The following is a 25,692-nucleotide window of genomic DNA, read 5'->3' on the forward strand; positions in this document are numbered from 1 at the left end:
CTCCAAGATGCTCCTCTGAGGTCTTTTGGACAGCGAGTCTTGGTTGCTATACTTCCGAAAGCCTTTTAAAAGAAATGATTAATTGTGTTCCCCCTCCCTCCCCATCTTTTATTCTTTGCTAGCAATCTGTATAGAAGAGCTAGTTTCAGCTCTGGCCCAAAATAATTATAGAGTCACAGACAGTTGCAAATGTACAGGATGATTTATTTTTTATCACACAAAACTTCTAACCCACAGAAAACATTTTATTCATGTCACCACTCACTTCTAGAGTGACTGTCCTAGTAGTTGGATAGATTACCATGATCCAGAATGAAATTATTAAGGATATTAAAATTAGTGATTTTAGGAATTTGAAAAACTGAAGGTCATTGAAAGATCTATTCTAGGTGAAGAAATAGTCCTGTACCTCAGTTAATTTAAGATTAAGGATATTTCTATTTAGTGCATCTATTAAGGCCATAGATTTCTTTTGACATGGTTCCTAATTGACAACTCTAAACATCTGAATATTTTATCATAACCTGGTTATTACAAGGCATAAATATGCCTTGGATTAGTCCATGGTTGCTTTTTATTTTAGCCTATTTCTGGTTTTTATGTAATGACTTGCAGCCTCATTTAATTAATATAATATACTATTTATATATAAAAGGCTAAGTGACCAGCCGACTGGCTGGTAGATACGATGCACACTGACCACCAGGGAGCAGACGCTCAATGCAGGAGCTGCCAAGCAACAGCAACTTTGCAGAGTGCCCTCTTGCAGTACGGGACCCCTCGGGGGATGTTGGACTGCCGGTGTTGGCCCAATCCCTGCAGGCCAGGCTGAGGGACCCCACCTGCCGGAGGGACTCCACTCACTCTGCAGATGCCCTTCGAACCTTGGCGCCACCCCAGGTTCAGCAGGGCAGGGAGAGACCGCGGGAAGTTGGCTCTAGGGCATGTCTGGCCCATCTCGCCCAGTCCCGCCCCACTAGCCACCTTCTAATTAATTTCCTTTCAATATGCATGAATTTGTGCACGGGGCCTCTAGTATTATAAAGACACTAGAGGCCGAGTGCATGGATTTGTGCACCAGTGGGGTTCCTTGGCCTGGCCTGTGGGGATCAGGCTAAAACTGGCTCTCTGACATCCCCCAAGGGGTCCTGGATTGCGAGAGGGCTCAGGTCAGGCCAAGGGACCCCACCGGTGCACGATCAGTGCTAGGGAGGGACCGTGGGAGGGCTCTAGGGTATGTCTGGTCTGTCTCACTCAGTCCTGATTGGGGCCAATTGGGGCTGATCAGGGCTGGTCGACTGGGAAGGGACCCTGGAAGGTTGGCTGGTCAGGGAGGGACTGCGGGAGGGTTCCAAGGCATGTCCAGCCCATCTCACCCGGTCCTGATTGGCTGGACCCCAAGCTAACTTACCGGTCGGAGCGACTGCCCCCTGGTAGTCAGTGCACATCATAGTGACTGGTCGAATGGTCGGATGAACAGTTGGACACTTAGCATATTAGGCTTTTATTATATAGGATAAGGGAATGATGGGTAAAGAGTTTGAAAACTGTCAGTGTGACATGGTTGCGTTGCATATAATTTGTGTTTTCCTATTTATGCTGTATCTTTTAAAATCCCAAGTTAGACAAGGTTATAGACATTTTTATATATATACAGTGTTACCTTGGGGAAAGTTAGTTGTAAATATTTTATTTTAATCTGTATTTTCAGAAATCTGAGGGGCATAAGACAATTAATGAGTGAAGGGATGTGTAGATTGGATCCAAAGGAGGAGAGAGTGGGAGAAGGGAGACCAGAGAAGTAGGTATAGCAGTCTAGATGTGGGGTTAGTAAGGCTGATGGAAAAGAAGAAGCTGTTGAGAGATGATAGATAAACTTTAAATACTTAATGCTTCTTATTGAGGAACTACTCTTTTTCCCCAATTTTAATATTAAAAGTAATATAGGGGTTTGAAAATACATCCTGATTATAAAAGCAAATTCAAACACTACAGACATGTGGGAGTGCCGGAAATAAAGTCCAAGACTTATCTCATTACTTTCTGGTTCTATTCTATTGTGGTAACTACTTCAAACAGGTTTGGTACATTTACTTATGATATTTACATGTTTACTTATGACACATTTCATAGTCTCATATATATAACATGTGATATAATACTTCATAAACACTATAACACAAGAGTTTTTTTTTTTTTTTTTAAATATATTTTACTGATTTTTCACAGAGAGGAAGGGAGAGAGATAGAGAGTCAGAAACATCGATGAGAGAGAAACATCGATCAGCTGCCTCCTGCACATCTCCCACTGGGGATATGCCCGCAACCCAGGTACATGCCCTCGACCGGAATCGAACCTGGGACCTTTCAGTCCGCAGACCGACGCTCCATCCACTGAGCCAAACTGGTTTTGGCAACACAAGAGTTTTATAAAGTGAAAAGTAAAAGTCTCTTTCTCATACCACTCTCTATAGGTAACTACTTAAAAATGATTATTTTACTATAGAAAATATGAAACATACACAACAGTAGAGAAAAGAGTCATGAACTCCTATGCACCTATTATTCAGTTTTAATACAATTTCATACACATCTTCTCCCTCAAACACACACTGGATTATTTTGATGCAAATCTTAGGCATCATATCATTTTGCCCTTGAATGTTCAGAATAACTCTCTTAAGACATAAGGACTTTTAAAAGAAAAACTTACCCACAATATCTTATTACACTTAAAAAATTAACGGCAGTTTCTCAAGATCATTATCTGTTCAGTGTTAGGGTTTCCCTGATTGTCTCAGAATTGGTTTATTTTTCCATTGGTTTATTTGAATTTATAAAAATTCCCTCTTCTTTCTTTTCATGGCACGTATTTGTTAACGAAACTCCACTTAGTAAATTTATTTCCTAAATTGACCTGCTGAGTGGAAGATGTGACTGTTCTTCTTCCCTCAGTCTTTTTGTTGTGTATGCCAGACTGAAGTCTCCTCGTACTGAACGTGTTTTTTTTTTAAGTATATGACATATGTTTTTATTTAACTTTATTTTTTTCAGGTGTACAATATAATGATTTAATATTTGCATTGTAAATACTCAGCCCAATAAGTCTACTGAACATCCATCACCACCCATATTTACAAAATTATTTTTCTTGTGAGATCTTTTGAGATCTACTCTCTTAGCAACTTCTGAATGTGGTTTTGATATTAGTATCTAGAGTTATATAGAGTTTTCTGGTTACCATCTGGTTATATAGAGTTAGTTGGTGACCATCTACTTCATCAAGTTTACTGAAAAAAATTGACATAGGTCATTGCAATGATGCTGGAAGAAAAGATTGTGTTGGGTGTATTAAAATACTGCCTCAGACTCCTACATGAGGTATCTTCTGAAGGGATTTGTGTTGCTCAGGTGATGACTTTTGAACCTGAGCCCCACTTAGATATGATTTCACTGTGTGGTAAACTGAATAGGATTGGAACTTGGAGTAAATCCTCATTGTTTTTCCTTCATTGTTAATACATTTTCTCTAAAGTTTATAATTTAGCATAGATTGACATTAATTTCATTTTATACTCGAGGCCCGGTGCACAAAAATTCATGCCCTTGAAGGGTCCCTCAGCCTGGCCTGTGCCCTCTTGCAATCTGCGACCCCTCAGGGGATGTTAGAGAGCGGTTTTAGCCCTATCCCCCAGGCCAAGCCAAGGGACTCCATTGGTGCACAAATTCATGCACCAGGCCGCTAATATCTAATATATTGCTATTTTCATGTACAACTATCTATATATATGAAACCCTAAGTGACCGTTATGACTGAACCACCGGAATGACCAGTTGACCATTCACTATGATGTGCACTGATCACCAGGGGGCAGGCACTCAGTGCAGGAGCTGCCCCTGGTGGTCAGTGCACTCCCACAGCCAACCTCCTGTGGCCCCTCCTCCCAGCCAGCTGCCCCCCCCTCCATGTACCCCAATTGGAGAGCCAGCCAGCCAATCTCCCATAGCTCTTCTTCCGCCCACCGGCCAACCTCCTGTGGCCCCTTCCTCCTCCCCCCTGCCCAGCCAACCTCCCATGGCCCCTCCCCCTAGCTGACCAACCTCCCGTGGTCCCTCCCCCTGGCCGGCTGGCCCCTTGATAGGCCTAGATTGCTGGCCAGGCCGAGGGACCCCACCTGTGCATGAATTCGTGTACAAGGCCTTTAGTATGTATATATTTTAATATGGAAATGTCAAATGAGTTTTCTGATTTGAACATTCAGCATTTGAATTCTATTATATTTTAGTACCACGTAGTTTTTCAGGTTCACTTGTTATATAATATTTGTTACTCCCTATTCTGTAGGCTTTCAACAGACCTCACATCTCTCTTCTTATGAAATTATAACTCCTTGGAGATTAACTAGAGAACGAAGAGAAGCCCGTAGGCCCTACTCAAAACAGGTAGGTTATCTCTTGAGAAAAATGTATGTATTTATGTTGTTTTTTTTTAAGACAAAGGTGTTATTTTCAGCAGGATTGGTTCAGTGAGTAAATATAGGCCAAAGATTAGTGCAGAATCATACATATGGCACTGATGTTTATTGGATGTTTTTCTAGTAAAAATGATGTATTGATCCTTGGTAATTTCTTTTAAAGACAAAATGGTCAACTTGAAACATAACAGAATGAAATAGTTAAATAAATTTTGGACCAGAGTAGGAAGCTGATTACATAGATTTCTAACCCTTAACTACTGATGATGGTTACAGTGATCTTGTTGAAATACCAATAAATAACCTCTCTCTTAGTTTGTGAGACGTAAAATATTTCATACTATGTTTTCATGGGCACCAGAGAATAGTAGTGTGTTACCTGCATATATTTCATATTGGGAATGTTTACTCAAAAGTAAGTTTAATCTCCATATTAGTACTGCACAGGTAGCTTGTGATAATAATAAATGTCATTTATGTGCCTCCCAAAATATTTGGAGACATGGAAGCATTGTTTAGGCATTGGGGACATGGCAGAGAACAAAACAGACAAAAATCAAATCCCTTATGGAGCTTCCATTTTAGGGGGGGGGACAATAAACAAATAATAGAAGTTAATAATACAGATTACTGAAAATGGTAATAAGTACACTGGAGAAAATTCAAAGCAGAAAGAAAAATAAGGAGTGTAGAAATAGGGATAAGGGGTGGGGTGGGAGGGTTTATATTTTTTAGTAGTACAGCTTGGGGAAGCCTTCTGGAGAAGATGACCCATGAGTGAAGACCCGATGGGAGGGAATGACCAGCTATTTGGGGAAAGAAACAATTCTGATTCTTAGAATTCTTCTCAGTGGAGATGAGAGGGACGTTTTTATGTCAGATGACTGGCCAAGAGCAGAAAGAATAGAAAGCATACCCCAAAACTGTGGTGATGGAAGGAGCTTGATATTTTTGATCCTCAGCGGAGATCCAGGTAGATCACAGAGACTTCTCAGGTTTTCGCTCAGGATGTGGAAGTAGAATGCTAGGATCTGGAATTTAGTCTGGGCCTAGAAGTCAGACTTTGATGTACCCTAGGAGAGGGAATCATGCCATTTCTTGGCAAGATGTTAACTTAGAGTCCAGACAGTAGGGAACATAAGAGGACACTTCTGATAATATTATATTTGTTGAGTCCTTCCCTGGTTTTCTCTTTTGTTAAAGAGTTGAGGCAAAGTTGAATCTCCTGGTTCTGGCAATCACACTAAACACTTCTGGCTAATGAACTGGTGAGTTGCCAGGGGAAGTTGTTTCAGGGTTGTTTGAGGTGTGCAGAGGATCCCATGAGCTTGAGGATGTGTAAGCGCAGGTTACCTTATCTCTGTTCATTGTCTCTGAGATGCCATCCATGGTAAGGCCCTCTGTCATTTAATGTACCATTAATTAAGAAAGAAACAGAGTGCTACCAGTCAGACTTCTGTGCCTTTGTATGATGCATCCTGACTTCAGAGATGTTCATATGCGGGGGAAAATGTGTTTTAAAATAGAGGAAATGTGGTAAATCGTGTGAAGATATATAATTGTAAGAGTTCAGTATTTCTTTTCAACTTTCAGAAAACTAGAACTAGGGATAGTCGCTTAAATCTAAGAAATTTATGTCATTTAAACAAAAGGAAGAACTACTTTATACTGTAGATAATACATGGATGTATTTAACAAAAATAATTCCTGAAGTTATAGCTCAATTCTAAATGAATTTAAGAAGAGTTTAGATAAACATGCAGGTAATTTCCCACAGTAAGTTATTAAAGGAAGGCAGGGTTGGTCAGATTATTTTTTATTATTTGAGCAGACATAAGGTTTTTCTGTAAAACAATTTCAGTCAGTTATTTTCATTGAGGATGAAGTTTCCAGTGTCTTATAAATACCTGTTGTTGAAAAGTAATTTATAAGATGGTGTTTTATTGTTCTTTTTTTCATCTTTGTACCTTTAGGTATCTTATGTCATTCAAGCTGAAGGAAAAGAGCATATTATTCACTTGGAAAGGAACAAGTAAGAAATTCATTTGCTTTGGCTTTTCAGTAATTTTTTTTTAATAGTGTATAGGTTTCTTTTCTAGTTAGAGTCAGAGTCTCCCTGACAGAATTTTAGGTAGTGACAGATATTTTCAGACAGAGAAGCTTTCTGAAACCTTCTACTGTACTTGATAGACGTTAACATTTATTGAACATTTACTATGTCCAGGTACTTTTAAGTATATTATTTGTTTAATTCTCACGAAATATAGGGCTGAGAGATCTCTCTACTGAGAGATCCTACTTGAGCCCTATATAATGATGTCAATATGTACAGAAATCTTATAGATCTAAATATTTTCTCCCACTCTTCCTTTCTATAAGGAGATATAACTTAATTAAAAAATTTTAATAAAATTATTGTTCCTTATGTTTGTAAAGTTTTTAGCTTATAAAGCATTTTCATAGCCTTTATCTCATTTATCATATATTGTCATAACAACTTCTTTGTAGAGCAGTGCTTATTGTCTTATTTTATGCATAAGAATACTCAGGTCCTGGAAGTTTGTAAGTATTCAAGCTGGGGTGCAAATCCAAGTCACTTGACCTGAAATCTATTGATCTATATGTATGTGCTATATATTGATCTATATGTATGTGCTGTATTGCTATGCTTCTTGAATTGGTGGGAAAATGGTAATTTTCCAGGTATTTGTAAGAGTTGTCAGGCCTTTGAATGTCTTTGAAAGGTGGTAATAAAAGCTGCGGATCATTAATGAAAATAAGTTAGGGTAAAGGACTCAGATACACTCTCCCCAGTAATGGGGACATTATGAAGTTCAATAAAAAAGTGACTGTATTCGAATAAATGCTTATTTCTCCCTCCCATTGCCTGTAGAATAGTGGTCTTAACCCTTTTGAGGTCAAAAATTCCATGAGACTTTGATTAAAGCTATGAAACCCTCCCTGCATAGGAGTGTATGTAATCACAGGGACCGATGTGGGAAAGAGGATAGCACACCTTTTCTCTGTGCTGAACAAGTTTAAAAATAAAATAGAAGAGTAAGTTCACAGGAGGTTAAAAGTTCACTTTTGTTATTGGTAAGGGCTGGTTTGGAGCATTTAGCTTAGAATGATAACCTGTTGGACCTCCTAATCCTGAGTCAAGTATTAGGCAGATTTAGCCACTCATGGTCAGTGTGGCTTGTTGGCAGGCCTGCTCCTGCACAAGCATCGTGAAATTTGTGCTGTCACTGGGCAGGCAGTGGCTTCCATGAGGAAGTGTTGTGTAAGACTCCCTCCACGTTCTGTGTGGAGTAGGGTTCGGTATCTGAAAGAGGAGCCGCACAACAAATGAGAGAGAAATGATTTGCAATATTGGGGGACCAGGCGGGCAAGTCCAGAAGGACTCCCACTGATGCTCAGGCCGCTCCAGTCTTTTATTAATCTGGAGTAGCCCTTAGGGTAAGGAGGTTTCAATGACACACAGATCAGCAGACAATTTCCAGGAATATACAGAGTATCTGATTAGCTCATCAGTAGATGATTTCCAGGAATGGGCAGAGTATTTGATCAACAATAAACAAGGATCTACACAAGTATCTTAGGAATTAAGTGAACTAAGGTGGGGATGATGCTTCAACTATTATTACCTAAATTAACTGGGTGGTTCCTAGATTAACTGGGTGGTGCACAGTCCTGACCTTTGCTAGGACTTCAAAAGTTACTAGCTTTTGGGGGTCTCTGTCTAAACTCAGCTAGTGAAGACAATGAATGGACTCCGGCAAGGAGGAAGGGGAGAGCAAAGCCAAGTATCTCAGTTTATTGTTTTCAAATTCACCCCAAGAGGGAGCAAAAGCTGTGTGTGTGTTGGGGAGAGTAAGAGAAGAGGGGACCGTGCAATGACTGAACAGGGTTGGATAATTGAAAAGACTCAGGACTCCACAGGCCACTCCCAAGCTCACACACTTCATAAATGTAAAGGAGAAATACATCAGGAAAAATGAAGTGCAAGTAATCATCAAGGGGTTCAAAAATTTCCAGGCAGAGCCCCCCAGGTTCCTTCCTTAGTTGCACAAAACACTGACATATGTGTGAAGCATCAGATTTTCCTGGGAGCTCAGGCACAAGTTTACAGTGAGGACCTTTTATATTACTCTGGTCACATAGATCAGGGCAGGCTTATGGCTAAACCATCTCTAAACAACATAGATAAGCAGGCCCTGGATGCCTTCAGGGGGGTTTGAATGGTGCATCATAAACCACTAGCTAGCTCTTTGCATTCCTGGAGATAAGAAGGGCTTGATAACAGAGCTGCTCCAATTCTGCTGCACATGTCAGTGTTTTCTTGACCAAACTTTAGTCATGCTCCTGAACTTTCTCCTAGGCCAGTGGTCAGCAAGCTCATTAGTCAACAGAGCCAAGTATCAACAGCACAACGATTGAAATTTCTTTTGAGAGCCAGATTTTTAAACTTAAACTATATAGGTAGGTACATTGTTATTCACTTAATTAGGGTACTCCTCAGCTGGCCTTTGCTAAAAACGTCCTCCATCTGATTGAGGTACGTTCGCTGAGGTCGACCCCTTCCAACTCTCCCATCCACACTCGTCTTGTATACTTGTTTCGTCTATCTCCTTTCCGAAAACCGACTTCTGCGCATGGGCCATGAAGTTTCAATCCCACTGTACGTGCGCGCCCGCACATGGTATTTTGTGGAAGAGCCACACTCAAGGGGCCAAAGAGCCGCATGTGGCTCGCGAGCCTCGGTTTGCCGACCACTGTCCTAGGCCCATTGGCGCACTTTCTTGTGAAATCCAGTTTTAGCAAGAACCCTGCTAAATCAGTTTAGCAAGACCCCCATCCCCCTTGTTATCTGATCACTCTGAATGTCTGAACAGGTTCCTCATCCTCCACCACCTTCACATGATATACCTGATCAACCTGCTCAGTCTTCAGTAAGGATCTGTTAGGCTAGGTTAGCCAGAGCCTTCCTCACCCTTTGATGTTTTCTCTGAGTAATTTTCTTTTTATTGACCCCACCCAGCTCCTTAGCCGTAAATTCCTGCTTGCCCACTGAAATGTCCCGTCAGTGCTCCCTATACTCATCACGGTGACACCAAATACAAGTCTGCCTTATCACCTTTAACAAGCATCTCTGAATAGTTTTCTTTGACAAAGAGAACCCTCCACATGTGGTTTACGCTACTGAGCTCCCTTAACATGCAGGGAAGCTTCAGGAATCAGAAATACTTGTTTCCTCCAACAACGGACACATTTTGCTTCTTTACTTAGGAGGTGAAGGCAATGAGTGTTTTATATAGGACTTTTAGGAAAGAGTAGAAACACTTATTTTCCTTCTAGAAATATGATGTACTGTATAACCTAATTTACACTTTTCCTGTGAGGTGTATCAGAAAAAATTAAGGACATTTGTGTTATTATTATTACTTTGTAACCAGCATTTTATGACCATTAGAACAAACATGCAGCTTAATATTCCCTATGAGGAAGTGATGCACATGGTTTCAGATGCAAGTCCATTTGTAAGCTCTTAGCTTTATGGTAGCTCTTTCTTTAAAATAAAATAATAATCAGGTGGAAGTTTTTACTCCTGATCATCTCTTCTAGAAATAATGTTGGATGAGTTGTGTTCTTAGTTGCAAATACATAAAATGATTTTAAATGGTGTGTTTTATTCCTCTTCCAGAGACCTTTTGCCCAAAGATTTTGTAGTTTATACCTATAACAAGGAAGGGGCTCTGATCTCTGACCATCCTGATATACAGGTAATATATTTTATTCTTGATCCTATAGCAGAATTTCAAACAATAATAATTTTAAAAGGACTTCTGTTTAGGTACTCAGGACTGTTACGTCTCATAACTTTAAGGGTCACCATTGACACGATAATACATGTTGTCCTGGAAGTGGTGGGGTAGTGGATGCATTTATATAGAGTAAATTGGACCTTACTGCTCTCCAGGTACTCATAGTCAAGTGTTTTTTGTTTGTTTCTTAAAGATCAGAAGCATAACATTCTATTGATGATAATTCTTACTGATTATGAAAGGGGAAAGTTTGATACAGTTTGAAAGTAGATTTTTTTTTTGCTGAAATTTACCATCTCCAAGCACATCTTACTCTTTTATTAAACTATTTGATTTGCCATTACTATTAAGAACAAACACTGGTTTGCTGTTGTTATATGTTCTAGTTATTCACTGAAACAATTCTTTCCTAAAGAGGTGTGATCCTTTTGCATCAGAGAACAGAGTATTTCTAAGGACAGAACCGGCCAGGGATACTTGAAAAAATTGGCAGATGTCGATTTGACTTTATGTGTTACTTAAGTAGAGCATAAACATTTCTAGTTTTATTTGGGGAGAGTGTTTTACAATGCTTTTTGGCAGGTAAGTATTGTATATTTTTTTCTTTTGCAATAGTTTTCACAAGAAGTCTTTGTTCCCATTAAACATGTATTATTTTCCCCCTGAGCTTTGTAACATTTTGCTAGCTTGAATTGTTTTTGTTAGTTATGCATTTTTGCAGCACCCTTTAGAGTAATTAGTCTTTAATTAATTAAATTAAATTATTTTGAATTAATTAGTGCTTTTAAAAAATTAAGGAAATGCTGACAGTCCTATCCTTTCTGATTCTTTTATCTTAATGTTTCATTTATCATTGTTTAGTAGCAAATTAGTAGAGGACCTTAAGTTTACATGATAGCATAAACCAGATTAGAAATCATTCATCCATCCATTAATGTATCCAATCCATCCAAAGATTGCTAAGGCAAGAGGCCAAAGACCGCATAATTTATGCCATTTGACAAAAGTAGTGATCTCAAAAGGCTTTTTTTTTTTCTTGGAGAGATTTCTTTGGATTCAAATCTTGGCTCTATCATTTATTTGCTGATCAAGTTACTTTGACATTTTTGTGCCACAGTATCCTCACCTTAAAATGGAAATAATAATTACAACTTCATAGAATCGTTAGGAGGCTTAACTGAGTTAATATTTGTGAGATTATTAGAACAAGTCATTTTTGACAATTTTTAACTCAATATCATTATTCTTTGTTGCTATTGAAAGTATATATGCTTAAAACTGCTAAAAATAGATTTCAGTTAGAAATTTATGTAACATGGTTATCTTAAAGTGCTTTTCTGGGTGTTTGCAAAATACAAACTAAAGCAGATGGAGTTTTTCATTTATTTCTGGTTATTGAATACTAGAGACCCAGTGCATGAATTCATGCACTGGTGAGGTCCCTCAACCTGGCCTGCGCCCTCTCGCAATCCAGGACCCCTCAGAGGATGTTGGACTGCCAGTTTCACCCGATCCCCGCAGGCGAAACTGTCAGTCCGACATCCCCCAAGGGATGTAGTAGTGAACGCGAAGCGGCCAGCGGCCGGGAGGAGGCCAAGCCCTGTCCAGGTGCTATGCCGCTCCCGCCCAATCCAGCCCCTTTGCACCTGTCGCCGCCACACCACAACGCTGCCACAGGGGCGGGAGAGGCTCCGCCAACACAGCTACTCTCTCCAGCCGTGAGCCCAGCTTCTGGCTGAGCAGTGCTTCCGCTGTGGGAGTGCACTGACCACCAGGGGGAAGCTCCTGCATTGAGCATCTGCCCCCTGATGGTCAGTGCGCATCATAGCAACTGGTTGTAACAGTCACTTAAGCTTTTATATATATATAGATTATTTAGACAGATGAAAGTGTGACTGTAGATTTCAGACACCAATTAATACTTTAGTACTTTTTTTTTTTTGCATATGGCTAGATTGGCAAATATCATAATGACATATACTTTTGTCCATAAAATGCAATTAATTTATGCTGAGAAAATTTAAATGCTTTCCCTTGTGATTCTGTTATTTAATATTAAAGTAATTTGTAAAGCTATTTATGTGTCTTTCATCATCATGTCTTCCACAAGGCAATTTTTTACAAAGAAACAAAGTTTTATAACCACTTTATATGGATTGCTGTATGAAATAAAACTCCAAATTACTATATCTTAGAACTTTAGAGTCCCTTGCAAATGCATTAGGAAAGCCTTTTAATTTATCCCCCCAACTAATTGATGCTCTTTGTGTCCTCTAAAGATATATTGGCTGCCCAAGGCTTACTAGATTCTTGTGGCTAGTAGGCTATTCTCTAATAGTTCAGTGTACTTCTGTTCCCAGTAGTTGAGTTTTTTGCTTAGAGTTTGTGTGTTTACAGATCTGTTTATGCTAATTGTACCTCTACTGTCACCATGCTATTTAATGAGATGTTTTCTACACATACAAAATATGGTTTGTTGTTTTTGTTAAAAAGTAAATTGGGCGCTTTGGAAAGACTTAATAAAAGCAAGTTATTAAAAAAATACCATTAGGTTGGTAGATTTAATGACCAAGTGCTGGATATCAAATAAGAGAGCTTTTATTATTGTAGTTGAAAGTAGAAACATTTAATTGCCAAGTGCTATCAGTTACTGTATTACTATCTCATAAGTGTTACCTCAGCTGTAATAAAAAACTATTTTCTTCCTCTAGTGAGAAGAAGGCAATATCACAGCTATAACTACAGAACACTAGGAAGAAAAACATTAGTGGTTGTAAATTTCCCCACACAAGAACAAGTTGTACAATGCTGTTTAGTGTGTAACTATTTAAAATTGTTTCTCAGTTTCAGACTTACAGGAAAATTTGCCTGAGTAATATAAAACATTCATGCGTACCTTCACCAGGATTCTTGAAATGTTAACTTTTTATTACATTTGTTTGATCTTTTCTTTCTTCTTTATTTTATTCTAAACCTTTTAAAAATGTTTTTTATTGATTTCAGAGAGAGGAAGGAAGAGGGAGAGATAGAAACATCAATGATGAGAATCATTAATTGGCTGCCTCCTGCATCCCCCTATTGGGGATCGAGCCTGGGCATGTGCCCTGACGGGAAATCAGACCATAACTTCTTGGTAATGGGTCATCACTCAAACACTGAGCCACACCAGCCAGGCCTTCCTGAACCTTTTAAGATAGGTTGCAGACATGGTATACCTTTATCCTTAAATTTCCTATCATTTCCTCAATGTAAATTTCCTAAAAGCAAGGAATTTTTTTGGTCACCATAGTGCAGTTCTCAAAATTAGGAAGTTAACATTGAAGCAATCTAATTTAAATTTTTTTTTTTTGAGGGGGGTGCTACTATCCCAATAATGTCCTTGATAGCTGTCTGATGATGGAGCGAAGGTATATGGCCACCAAAACAAGAAGGTGTCTTGAGACTGAACAATGAGGCAGGCAACTCCATAATATAACAGAAATTATTCTAGGGTAGGTTACTTACAGGGATAGAATAGAAAGGAAGATAACCCTACAGTCTGTGCAGCTAGTCTCCCTTACCAGACAGTTGTTGCAGTAAATATTTTAAATGGTATAGCTAAAGAACTAATGATTGATGAGACAAAGAGACAATGAATGCAGTATGTGCCAGAAACCATACTTCTTGATGGGCTTATGATGGATGCTTGCTTACAATTGATGTTAGAACCTAGTTTGATATTTATCTTTGTTGCCATGCCATTCTGGCCCAAGAATTTCTATGGTTATATAGTAAAGTTTTAAAGAACACAAATAATCATTAACTATAAGGCTTTGGTATACTGGCTGAAACTAGTGAGGTTAGTCAGAGTTCACAGCATGAAAAACTTGAACAAGGAATCAAGGTCACAAAGATGGAGTCAGTCTTGTTCATATCAATAGCTATACAATAATGAAAGACAATACAAGTTCATGTGCTGCATTCAGTAGTCATGCTTCTTTAGTTTCCTTTAATCTGAAAATACTTATCTCTCCTTGTCCAACATTTATAGTCTCACTTTTTGTAGAATGTCCTGTCATTTGAGTTTGTTCGATGTTAACTCATGATCAGATTCAGGTTATGTACTTCTGGCAGGAATCCCACTGAGTATATACTGAGTGGTTCTCAGTGTATCTAATCAGTGAGCAGATGCTGCTATTAGCCCTATTATTGACAATGTTAACATTTATCATTTGGTTAAGGAGTTGTCTGCCATGTTTCTCCTCTGTAAAGTTACTGTTTGTACCTCTTTAATTAATATTAGGGTTGATACTTTGAGACTATACAGATATCCTGTTACTTCTCAAAATTTTACCCACTAGTTTTAGTGTTTAGTATTTGCCTGAATCAGTTATTATTATAATAGTTGCTAAAGTTGTGATTTTTCTGATTTCATCAGTGCTTCTATATTCATCATTGCTTTCTACTGTAAGGAAGAGTTTTCCCTTATATCAGCACAGATTCATGAGTTCTTACTTTATCATTAGTGAGATTGAAAATATTTTCATATATGTAAGAGCATTTTTATATCCTCCTTTACCAATGATCTGTTCATGTCTTCGGCCAGTTTTTAATTTTTATTTTTAAATTTAAATTCTTTATTGTTTAAAGTATTATATAAGTCTCCTTCTTCCCCTATTGATCTCTTCCCAGCTGCGCCCTTTTATTGGGTTTTTAATCTTTCCCCTTCATTGTTTAAGAGTACTTTAAAATAAGTTAAGGATATTAACTCTTTATCTCTGATATATTTTCTCTCAGTCTGTGAATTATCTTTTGACTTTGTTTTCTGATGTTTCTTTCCATGTAGAATACAGTGGGGCCTTGACTTACGAGTGTCCCGACTAACGAGTTTTTTGAGATACCAGCTGTCTCTCGGCCGATTTTTTGCATTGAGTTGATAGAGTAATTTGAGTTAACGAGCTCCTTAACGAGCTCGGGTCTCAGAACGAATTAAACGCGTAAGTCAAGGCCCCACTGTATTAAAAAAATTTTTATATCATAAAAATTATCAGTCTTTTATTGCATATAGGTTTTGAGTGATAGAAACCTTTTCTCTACACCCAGGTTAAAGAGGAATTCATCTATGTTTTTGTTTAGTTCTTGTATGGTTTCATTTTTTATGTTTGAATTCTTGATCTGTTTGGAGTTTACTCTTATGTATGGTGTGAGGCATGGATCTAATTTTATCCTTTTTAAAGGTCTAACCAGTGGACTGAGCACCATTTATTAAAAGTACATCTTTGCCACAGTGATTTGAGGTGCCACTTTTATCATAAAAGTTGAATATAGACTTTGGACTATTTTGAGACTTTATATTCTGTTCTACTGGTTAGTCTCTCAATTAATGCACCAACAATAGCATGCTGTTTTAATTATTAAGGCCTTGTGATATGTCTCAATGTCTGCTAGGGCTAGGTCTCCCTTATCCATACCTTTGGCTTTTTTTTTTTTAATGCTTTGTGATTGTTTTATGCTGTGTACTAAAAATCTAATATTAATAAGTAATATTATGCTTATATTTTCACTGGTCAATTTCTTGCTCAAAATTAAGGATAAAGGGTCTTTAGTTTTTAAAGATGGCTGAATATATAACTAATAAAATATCAATATATCTACAGGAAGAAAATAAAATAATTAGATCAAAATCTCTTCTTTTTGCTACACACTGAGCTTTTTTTTTCTCCATTGACATCATTAGCCTGTCACAAGGTCCTCTTCTGTATTAGATGTCAGTTGGCTTGCCGGGGTCCTGCCCCAGCAGGTCCAGGGGTCCCCAAAGGTGTGGATGGAGTCGGCGAAGAAGGAATGACACAGAGACAGCGTTCAGTTGATCAGCAGCCTAGCCAGGACCTCTAGCCAAGATCTCCAGCCAAGTTCTGGTCTGGATCTCCAGAGAGGTTCTGCTTAGGATCTCCTGCCAGGGTCTGTGTCCATGTTCTCTTGCTAGGTTCTCCAGCCAGGTTCTCCAGGTTCTCCAGCCAGGTTCTGTCCAGGTTCTCCAGCCAGGTTCAGTTACCAGGTTCTAGTCAGGTTCTCTTGCCAATTTCTGTAGTCAGGTTCAGTCCAGGATCTTTTGCCATGTTCTCTCGCTAAGTTCTGTCTCTAGGTTCTGAGACCAGTTTCTGTCCAGGAACTTTTGCCATGTTCTCTCCAGCGAAGTTCTTCTGTCTCTAGAGAATGTTCTGTGTAGGTTCTGTGCCTAGGTTCTGTCTCTCTTGGTTCTGTATTCTAAGTTCTGTGTCTTGCTGTCTTATTACATCTGTATTTATACCAGTTGATTCAATCCTATCAATCTCTATTACAAAGGTTAGGGCGTTTCTTATCTCCATTCCAGGGAGTAAAGATTATGTAGCTTAAGCATGATTGTTCATAGTTAAAGTGATTAATTACCCGCCTGGCACTTAGTTAAGAGGTTTTATTCCCTCCCTAACTTCAGGGGAAAATCCCTACCTGGGGAAACAACCCTTCTCAGAGAGGTGACCTTGGTTAAAACACACAGCACCAAGAAGGTGAGCAAACATATTAAGAACAGTATGCCATATATGCCATGTCCCTTGAAACAGCAAGCATGGACCGGCTCCCGGCATTGGCTGCTATAGCTTCTTGTGTTGACTGTGATTTAAAATGTTAAGATGTTAAAAATGACATATTATCTTTTTCTGCTTCTAGGCTTAAAGGTTGTTGGGGTAGAGCTATTTATATTTAGTTTTTTTAGAATTCTGCCTAAACATATATATACATGTAGGGTGGTAGTAGATAATCTGAAATAGTCTAAAGAATGCCATGTGATATTATGAGATGTCAATAATATAAATAAAATTTTTAGTTTACTGACCTTAAATAATTTTTTTAGCTCTATAATTTCTATAATGATTTCCCACAAAGGAACAGTATCTGAAGATAATACAGTGTTTATCATTTAGGATCATTGTCATTATCGGGGCTATGTGGAAGGAGTTTATGATTCATCCATTGCTCTTAGTGACTGTTTTGGACTCAGGTAAGGAATTTTATTTATTAATTGTTTTTCCTCTCTATTTCTTACCCCTGTACACCTATCTCTGTTTTCAAATTTTGGGGGACTTAACAAAATTAGGCTTTACTTTAATGTTGTCAGAGGTCTTTAGAGCTATGTTTAAGATATCATTCTTGGCATGTTTATTTAGGAAAATATTCCAATTGATGGATTTTGATATTTAAAGAAAAATATCTCATTTTTGAGAGTGCTAAATAGTTTTTGCCATGTAAAATAAAATATACTTAAATTTCTGTAGCACTTTATGTTTATAAAATTTTCACTTACATTTTTTTGCTTAAGTCTGATAATGACTGTGAAAAGGGGCTTCTTATCTCCACGTTTAGGTAAGAAAACTGAGGTTTGGAGAAATTGTATCACATGTCAAGTGAAATGATAATAACATTAAAATTACATTTATTGAGGGCCTGGCAGTATGATAACACTGGTTGGTTGATTGCATGATTGACTAATAAATATTGCTTTTACTTTTCAAACCAACAATATAAGATGGCTATGATTATTGCCATTTAAGTAATAACCCTTATAGAAGTTATTGTGTGCCAGGCAATAGTTGCAGTATTTTGCACTTATTAAATAAGTTAGTTTTCAGGACAGCCCTATGTAGAATTTAAAGAAAGGAGGAGGTTAAATAACTTGGGAGAGTCCCACAGCTAGTAGGAAACATTTGGGATTCAAACTCTGGTTCTCTGGCTCCAGACCCCACATGTGTAGCAACTGTCTTTTATTGCCTTCCATTATACAGTAATCATGCTGAGAGGTTAAGTAACTTTTGGGAAGTGATGCTAGTAAGTCACAGCCCTTAGCTTTAAATGTAGGTCAGCCTGACTCTAAAGACTTATAGTTCTCTCTATACCATGCTACTCTTTCTGACACATGTTAAGAACTAGGACTTGAATTCAGGTTTTCTAATTTTTTTCCTGTGTATTTTTTTCTTCATTCTTAAAAATTGTGTGTGTGTATAACACAACACTTAGAGGATTGCTGCATATAGAGAACGTGAGTTATGGGATTGAACCCCTGCAAAACAGCTCTCATTTTGAGCACATCTTTTATCGAATGGATGATATCCACAAAGAGCCTCTGAAATGTGGGGTTTCCAACAAGGATACAGAAGCAGAAACAACCCAGGACGAAGAGGAAGAGCCTCCCAGCATCACTCAGCTACTTCGAGTAAGGAAATCATATATTTCTTCATGGCTCAGACTAAAGTTTTTGTTTTTTGTTTTGTTTTGCAGCTTACTACAAAAAGTTATTTTTATTGTATAAAAAAATGAAGCATAATTGTTTTGAAATTTTTTTTTAAAGTTTTTAAAAATTTTCAATTATTGTTGACATATTATATTAGTTTCAGGTGTACAACATATTGATTAGGCATTTTTATACCTTACAAAGTGATCACCCTGATAAACCTAATCCCCATCTAGCACCATATAGTTACTATAATATTATTCATATGTTCTCTATGCTGTATTTTTTAGAACTAGCAACTTGTACTAATTTTTTTAAAAATATATTTTTATTGATTTTAGAGAGGAAGGAGAGGAAAAGAGAGATGGAAACGTCAATGATGAGAGAGAATCATTGATTGGGTGCCTCCTGCACACCTCTACTGAGGATTGAACCCGAAACCCTGGCAATATGCCATGATGGGGAACCAGACTGTGACCTCCTGGTTCATAGGTCAATACTCAACTACTGAGCCACACTGGCTGGGCACTTTGTATTTCTTAATCCCTTTGACCTTTTTCACCCAATCTCAACCGGTTCCCCTACCCCTCCCCGCCCCCCCAATCTGGCAATCATCATTTGCTTTTTGTGTCTATGAGTTTGTTTCCATATTGTTTGTTCACATTTTGTGTTTTAGATTCCACATCTAAGTGAAATCATATAGTGTTTGTCTTTGACTTATTTTATTTAGCATAATGCCTTCTAGGTCCATCCATGTTGTAGCAAATGGCAAGATTTCATTATTTTTATGGCCGAGTAATATTCCATTGTATGTATATGCCATATCTTTATCCATTTGGCTATCGATGGACACAGACTAAAGTTTTAAAACATCATATTTATGCATTAAAAAAATACTGTTGCTGGATTTTGCCAACTATGTGCCAGACATTATGACAGTTACTAGGGGATCACAATATGAGCAATATGCAGTTTCTGCCTCCAGATTGAATACAGTAGAGCTCTTGTATGCTTTAGGAACTTGGACTTAAATCTTAAACAGTAATTATATTTCTTTTTATCAGTGCTGCATAGTAATTTATTACACTGTCTTTCAGAGAGCAGTGGGATTTTTTGTTTGGATACCTTTGATACAAACTAGAATGGTGATTCTTGAGCTCTAGGTTGGAGAAACAGAGAGGTTGGGCTTTAGAACCTTAATTATATTAGATGACTTCAGGGGCACTTGTCTCCCTGTTTTGAGTCTTCATTATGATACCCTAGCTTCCTCTTGACAAGGGTCTCTTAGATTGAAATGTTTTTAGGAGTAGGTCAACCTTTATCTATGAAATGATGTGCTGTGTTAGAAGAGGCATGTGCTTCTTCTAGTATATTTTCATTAACTCATACTAATTTATGGCATTACTTTTATCACCTCTTCAACCATCTACTCTTGACTACTGTACTGTTCTTTTTAACTTTAACCATTGGCAAATAAAATTTCAGCTTATTCTATCATTTACATGCATTTTTTTAAAAAGTGGCAACTTTTAAAAGGCTACTCACTTCTGCGCTCGGTTATTAGTGGATATTCTTTTATTCTCAACATAATAATGGGATTTCTCATTAAAGTGTGTGTGTGTAGTTTTTGTGTTAGAAAATCAACAATTCTTCTTTGTAAACTTGGATAACTTACATTATTTTTAAATATAATTTTTTTAGATCCAGTAAAGGTAGCAGATGTCATTAAAAAAGCAACAACACATGTTATTTGCTTTTTTTTTTTTTTTTTTTTTGGATATGTTATGCCAAATAAATATATGATGTTTTGAGCAGACATGAAATAATTGACTAGAGATTAGGGCAGGATCAATACCTATGAAATCATCAAGCTTTATAACTTATTTTTTTTACCTTTACAATGTTTTGTGTTTTTGACAGAGAAGAAGAGCTGTGCTGCCACAAACCCGCTATGTGGAGCTGTTCATTGTTGTAGACAAGGAAAGGGTAGGATTGGTGACAGTTTTTCTTCTTTTTCAGGAAAAGCAGATGAGAAGTGAGCATCACATGAAAGAAATATACAATATAATATATTTGTATTGATTTTTCTGAAATGTAATAAAAAATGGCTTTCCCCCTTTAAGATACTAAATATTCATAATACTACCAGAAGCTAAATATAGCAAATAGGACTACCTCTGACTTCATTTTCTACTAGTGATTTTTTTTCCTGTTCTCTTGGGTGATTTACTCATGCTGAATTTCTTAATGAAACTGTACTGCCTGTCAGAGTCTTGAGACCTTTTCAGATGACTTGTAGCGGTCGCCAACCTTTCAGACATCATGGACCACTATGGACCACTGGTTGGCGACCACTGCAAAGGACTGAAAGCAGTTAATCAGTTATTGCTTTGTTGCCTAATAAATTTATCTAGAATTTCAGCTATCCTATACCTCACTTTAAGAGATAGAAACTTCCAGATCCTGGCATGTGTTAGAAAGGAATAGAGAAGCGTGGTTCATCTAAGCTTTTATTATTAACTTTACTGTTCAGGATAATACCAGGGATTTTCCATATTCATACAAAGAAAGAATTGTGCTTAACTAAGAAAACTACTGGATCTATTCCAGCATTTATAGGATTTTCAGATTTAGATATAGCTGCCATATAATTTAACAGGTTATTTGAAATATTTTGTCTGACTTTTGCTGCTAGCTTTGTTATTTGTATGGAAAAGTTGTTTGTAGAAACTTTATATGATTGGCAATTTCTTTCTTGTAAACTGCAGAGATAGTTTGAAGAATTGCATGGCTTTAAAAATCCATTATTGTGTGTAGTTTGGGAGAGAAACTATATTTATTAAGAGACAGACATATATTCAGATTTGCTCGTTATAAGTTCATTACCCTTAAGTGGTAGAAGGGAAAAGGATAGGGACTATGAACAAGCATGAATGTTGCCCCAACTAATGGGTAAAATGTTTTTCTGGATAAGTGACCAAAGTAAAGATTTGAGATGTTTTTCTTTATTACTTTCTCTAAATAGATTTGTTATATACTGGTAGATAATGGTTCAAAATAAAAATGATTCAATTTTAATCAAACTTTGTCAAATGTATTCAAATTTATTTTCCTTATTTTAGGAGAATCATGATAAAGTATCTAACTGATAAGATCTGATATATTCTGATATTAATGCCTTTATCATATAGCAAAAACATACATTCTTAAAATTTTCCCCCATTATTTATTAAGTTGGTTATATGAAAATAATGATAAAATAGTTATTTAGATTTATTTTTTTAAAATATGTTTTTTTTATTTCAAAGAGGGGAAGGGAGAGGGAGAGATAGAAACATCAGTGATGAGAGAGAGTCATTGACTGGCTCTCTCCTGCATGCCCCTCACTGGGGACTGAGCCTGCAACCCAGGTATATGCCCAGACTGGGAATCAAACGATGATCTCCTGGTTCATGGGTCAATGCTCAACCATTGAGCCACACTGACTGGGCAATATTTACTCTATTGTATTTTATTTACAAATAATGTTTCAACTAGTGAACATTGGTTAGCCTCTCATTAATTTAGCCCAGAGATGGTTTATTGGTAATGTCTTTAGCTTAAGGATTCAGGAAATTCTTTAGAATGCTTTCATTCTTTTATCTATTTATTTTGATTGTTTTCATATTCTATTTTTGTGAAGTGCTTGAAAATATTTTTTCATTAAATTGACTAAAATATTGTGAAGAAAATTCATTTTAAAATTTTACTAATTTAACGAAAATGAAGACTTCAATGTTTTTCATTATTCATTTTACACTGATACCTGTTTCCTCTTATTCCTATTTATCACTTAAATGTATCTTTTAGATTTATTAAATTGAAATGCTGGTGAATGTTTAGCTACTTTAGTTTTTGGTTCAGAGGAAATATTTAGATTTTTATCTCCATTGTAAACAATTATAGAAATTTTTTTCTGAAATTACTTTGGTGCTAATGATTTTCCTCTCTTGCTTTTCAGTATGACATGATGGGGAGAAATCAGACTGCAGTGAGAGAAGAGATGATTCGTTTAGCAAACTACTTGGATAGTGTAAGTTGTATTTTCGATCAATTGGAATTATGTTATCATATCCTTTCATAGTCCCAGAACAGAATTGAATAATTGTCTCATTTTGAGCTCTGATTATCCTAGAGCCCAAATGACTCAATCTTTCAGGGTTCTGGTTTTAGTTTGTTTTGTAATTATTTTTACATTTAAAGGAAAAATATAATTGCGGGAAGACTTTGAGACAAGTATGTTTCTTATTAGCATCTACTTTATCTTTAGAGTACATAGGCTAAGGTACTTTGACATTATGAAAAGATTTTTGAATTTTTACTGAGAGAACCTTATTTTGAATAAGTCTGCCTTCTACTCTAAAAGCATATGACAGTATCAGTGAAAGTGTGTGTGTGTGTGTGTGTGTGTGTGTGTGTGTGTGTGAGAGAGAGAGAGAGAGAGAGAGAGAGAGAGAGAATGAGAATGAGGGTGGAAGAGGGGAGGAAGGGAAGGGGAGAGAGAGAAATGTGTTTTGAGATTTTTGGAGTTACTGAATGGGAGATACTGAAATATTAAATACACTAGAGGCCCAGTGCACAAAAATTTGTGCACTCGGGCGGGGGGGAGAGGTCCCTCAGCCAGGACTGTGCCCTCTCGCAGTCTGGGACCCCTCGGGGGATGACCACCTGCTGGCTTAGGCCTGCTCCCCAGGGGATTGGGCCTAAGATGGCAATCAGACATCCCTCTGGCAGCCCAGCAGCCCTTGGGGGATGTCCACTTGCCAGCGGGGAGCAGACCTAAGCTGCAGTCAGACATCTTTAGCGCTGCTGAGGAGGCAAGAGAGGCTCCCACCACCACCGCTGTACTGGCAGCCATCAGCCTGGCTTGTGGCTTAGCAGAGCTCCTACCATGTGAGAGCGCCCTGACCACTAGAGTTCAGCTCCTGCATTGAGCATCTGCCCCCTGGTGGTCAGTGTGTGTCATAGTGATCAGTCATTCCCAGTCTTTCTGCTGTTAGGGTCAGTTTATATATTACCCTTTTACTATATAGGATAGAGGCCTGGTGCATGGGTGAGGGCCAGCTGGTTTGCCCTGAAGGGTGTCCCGGATCAGGGTGGGGGTCCCACTTGGGTGCCTGGCCAGCCTGGGTGAGGGGCTGATGGCTGTTTGCAGCTGGTCACACCCCCTTCAGGGTGGGGGTCCCCATTGGGGTGCCTGGCCAGCCTGGATGAAGGGCTGAGGGCTGTTTTCAGGCTGGCCAGCAACTGAAGCTCCCAGCCTCTCCTTTTTTTCTTTTTTCTTTTTTAATTCTGGGATTTATTTACCTTCTATAATTGAAACTTTGTTGCCGTCACTGGAGCTGAGAGCAGGCTCCTGCTCTCTCCAGCTCTGTGGCCACGGCCTACTGAAAGCAGGTATCTGGGGTTTGTTTAGCTTCTATAATTGAAACTTTGTTGCTTTCGGAGCTCAGAGCCGGGCCGCGGCAGGCGGGGAACCTTGGCTTTCTCCATCACTGGAGTAAGCAAGCCTCCTGCTCGCTTCAGCTGCATGGCTGCCAGCCACCATCTTTGTTGGTGGTTAATTTGCATATCTCCCTGATTAGCCAATGGGAAGCGTAGTGAAGGTATGGTTAATTACCCTTTTTGTCTTTTATTAGGTAGGATGTTATAAGAAAATTTTATTTATAAGATGTTTTCCTGATGAATATCAAGCATAATAATAATGGTGATAATGATGATGATAGCATTCTATTGAGCATTTATAATGTTCTTGAAGCTGAGTTAAGTGCTTTACATTTATGAACTTATTCCTCACAGTATTTCTATGAAGTAGATAGTTCTGTAATCATTTATCTGAAACCTTTGGGGTACGTGTAATTCAGATTTTACATCAGAGTTTAGAAAGGTGCCAACTCAACACTGTGTGTGTGAGTGTCTGTGTATGAGGTGCTGGGAAGACGGAAACTTTATTCAGTGCAGATAGCTCAGGTGTGATACAGCACAACTGTGAGATCAGCATGACTGTGGGGCAGCTAAATATTGTTACAGCTCGATCATGAAACAGCATGGCTGTCTGGTGGTTGTGGGACGAGGCCCCTTGCAGCTAGACAGCTCTGCTTTGCTCCGCTTTGCACTGCTCTGCTCAGTGTGATGTCCTGGGTGTTTCAGCTCTAGTGAGGAAACATAATCCTCAGTTTTGGTGGAAAGGGGAAGTGTGCTCTCTGCACAAGAGAGGAGCTGACTTATATAAACAGAAGTGCTGTCCCTGGTCTCTGATTGGTCCATCCTCATGCAAATGGAGATTCTAAATTTTTGCTGTTTGATTGGTCCAAAAAACATTGTCCCGATTGGTCAGAATGGAGTTGCTTTGATTGGTCTGTGAAGATGCTGATGGGAATACAGCTGCTTAGCTCTGATTGGATGGGGAAAGCCTCAGTCCTATGGGTTGACATGCAATTCTAGGAACTCCTTTATAAAGGCAGGAGCACAGTGCAGGCATGCAGTTTAGTGCAGGTTTCTCCATGAAGTGAGTTTTGCATGAGAGGCCTCTGTTTAGAAACAGCTTCTAGGCTCTGCTTTTAAATTTGAGCCGAGTTAGCCACTAGGAGCCCTTCTTAGTAGGTATTTTCTTTCTCACGGGCCACAAAGCTCATATGGTTCACTATGTATTATATAATACTCCACAGGATCTTGGGGTAGCATAATGTAATCAAAAGCATTGGTATTTTTATGGTGAAATGTGTGAATGTTCCCATTAATTGAGATAAGTGTGGACTATAAATAGGCTTGCATTAGTTTAGGGCAAGTTTTGGAATTAATTTACCCAAAACTTAAAATTTTCAGAGTATGTCAGATTTTGGAATGGAAAATAAAAAGGATTTTTTAAAAAAATATTTTTTATTGATTTTTTACAGAGAGAAGGGGAGAGGGGTAGAGAGTTAGAAACATTGATGAGAGAAACATTGATCAGCTGCCTCTTGCACGCCCCCTACTGGGGATGTGCCCACAACCAAGGTACATGCCCTTGACCGGAATTGATATAAAAAACCTGGGACCCTTGAGTGTGCAGGCCAACGCTCTATCCGCTGAGCCAAACCGGTTAGGGCATAAAAAGGATTTTGAATTT

The 25,692-nt window shown here is 38.1% G+C and overlaps 1 protein-coding gene across 5 annotated transcripts in view; it reads left to right on the forward strand.

Moving 5' to 3' along the window:
- The window catches only part of ADAM9 (ADAM metallopeptidase domain 9), a 102,547-nt gene that overhangs the window by 9,060 nt on the left and 67,795 nt on the right, over positions 1-25,692 (forward strand). For 4 of the 5 annotated variants that reach the window (XR_004966028.1, XM_036298858.1, XM_036298856.1 and 1 more), the window contains exons 2-8: positions 4,346-4,443; positions 6,449-6,507; positions 10,180-10,258; positions 17,242-17,318; positions 18,332-18,527; positions 20,466-20,531; positions 22,546-22,617. Coding sequence is in view for 4 of the 5 variants with exons in the window: in XM_036298858.1 (XP_036154751.1) it covers positions 4,346-4,443; positions 6,449-6,507; positions 10,180-10,258; positions 17,242-17,318; positions 18,332-18,527; positions 20,466-20,531; positions 22,546-22,617 (647 nt within the window). In the remaining variant the exon portion in view is untranslated. The remainder of the gene's footprint in view (positions 1-4,345; positions 4,444-6,448; positions 6,508-10,179; positions 10,259-17,241; positions 17,319-18,331; positions 18,528-20,465; positions 20,532-22,545; positions 22,618-25,692) is intronic. The other variant, XM_036298857.1, reaches the window with a different exon arrangement.

This window comes from Myotis myotis, unplaced genomic scaffold (genome assembly GCF_014108235.1).
Source record: "Myotis myotis isolate mMyoMyo1 unplaced genomic scaffold, mMyoMyo1.p scaffold_m19_p_3, whole genome shotgun sequence".
NCBI lineage: Eukaryota > Metazoa > Chordata > Mammalia > Chiroptera > Vespertilionidae > Myotis > Myotis myotis.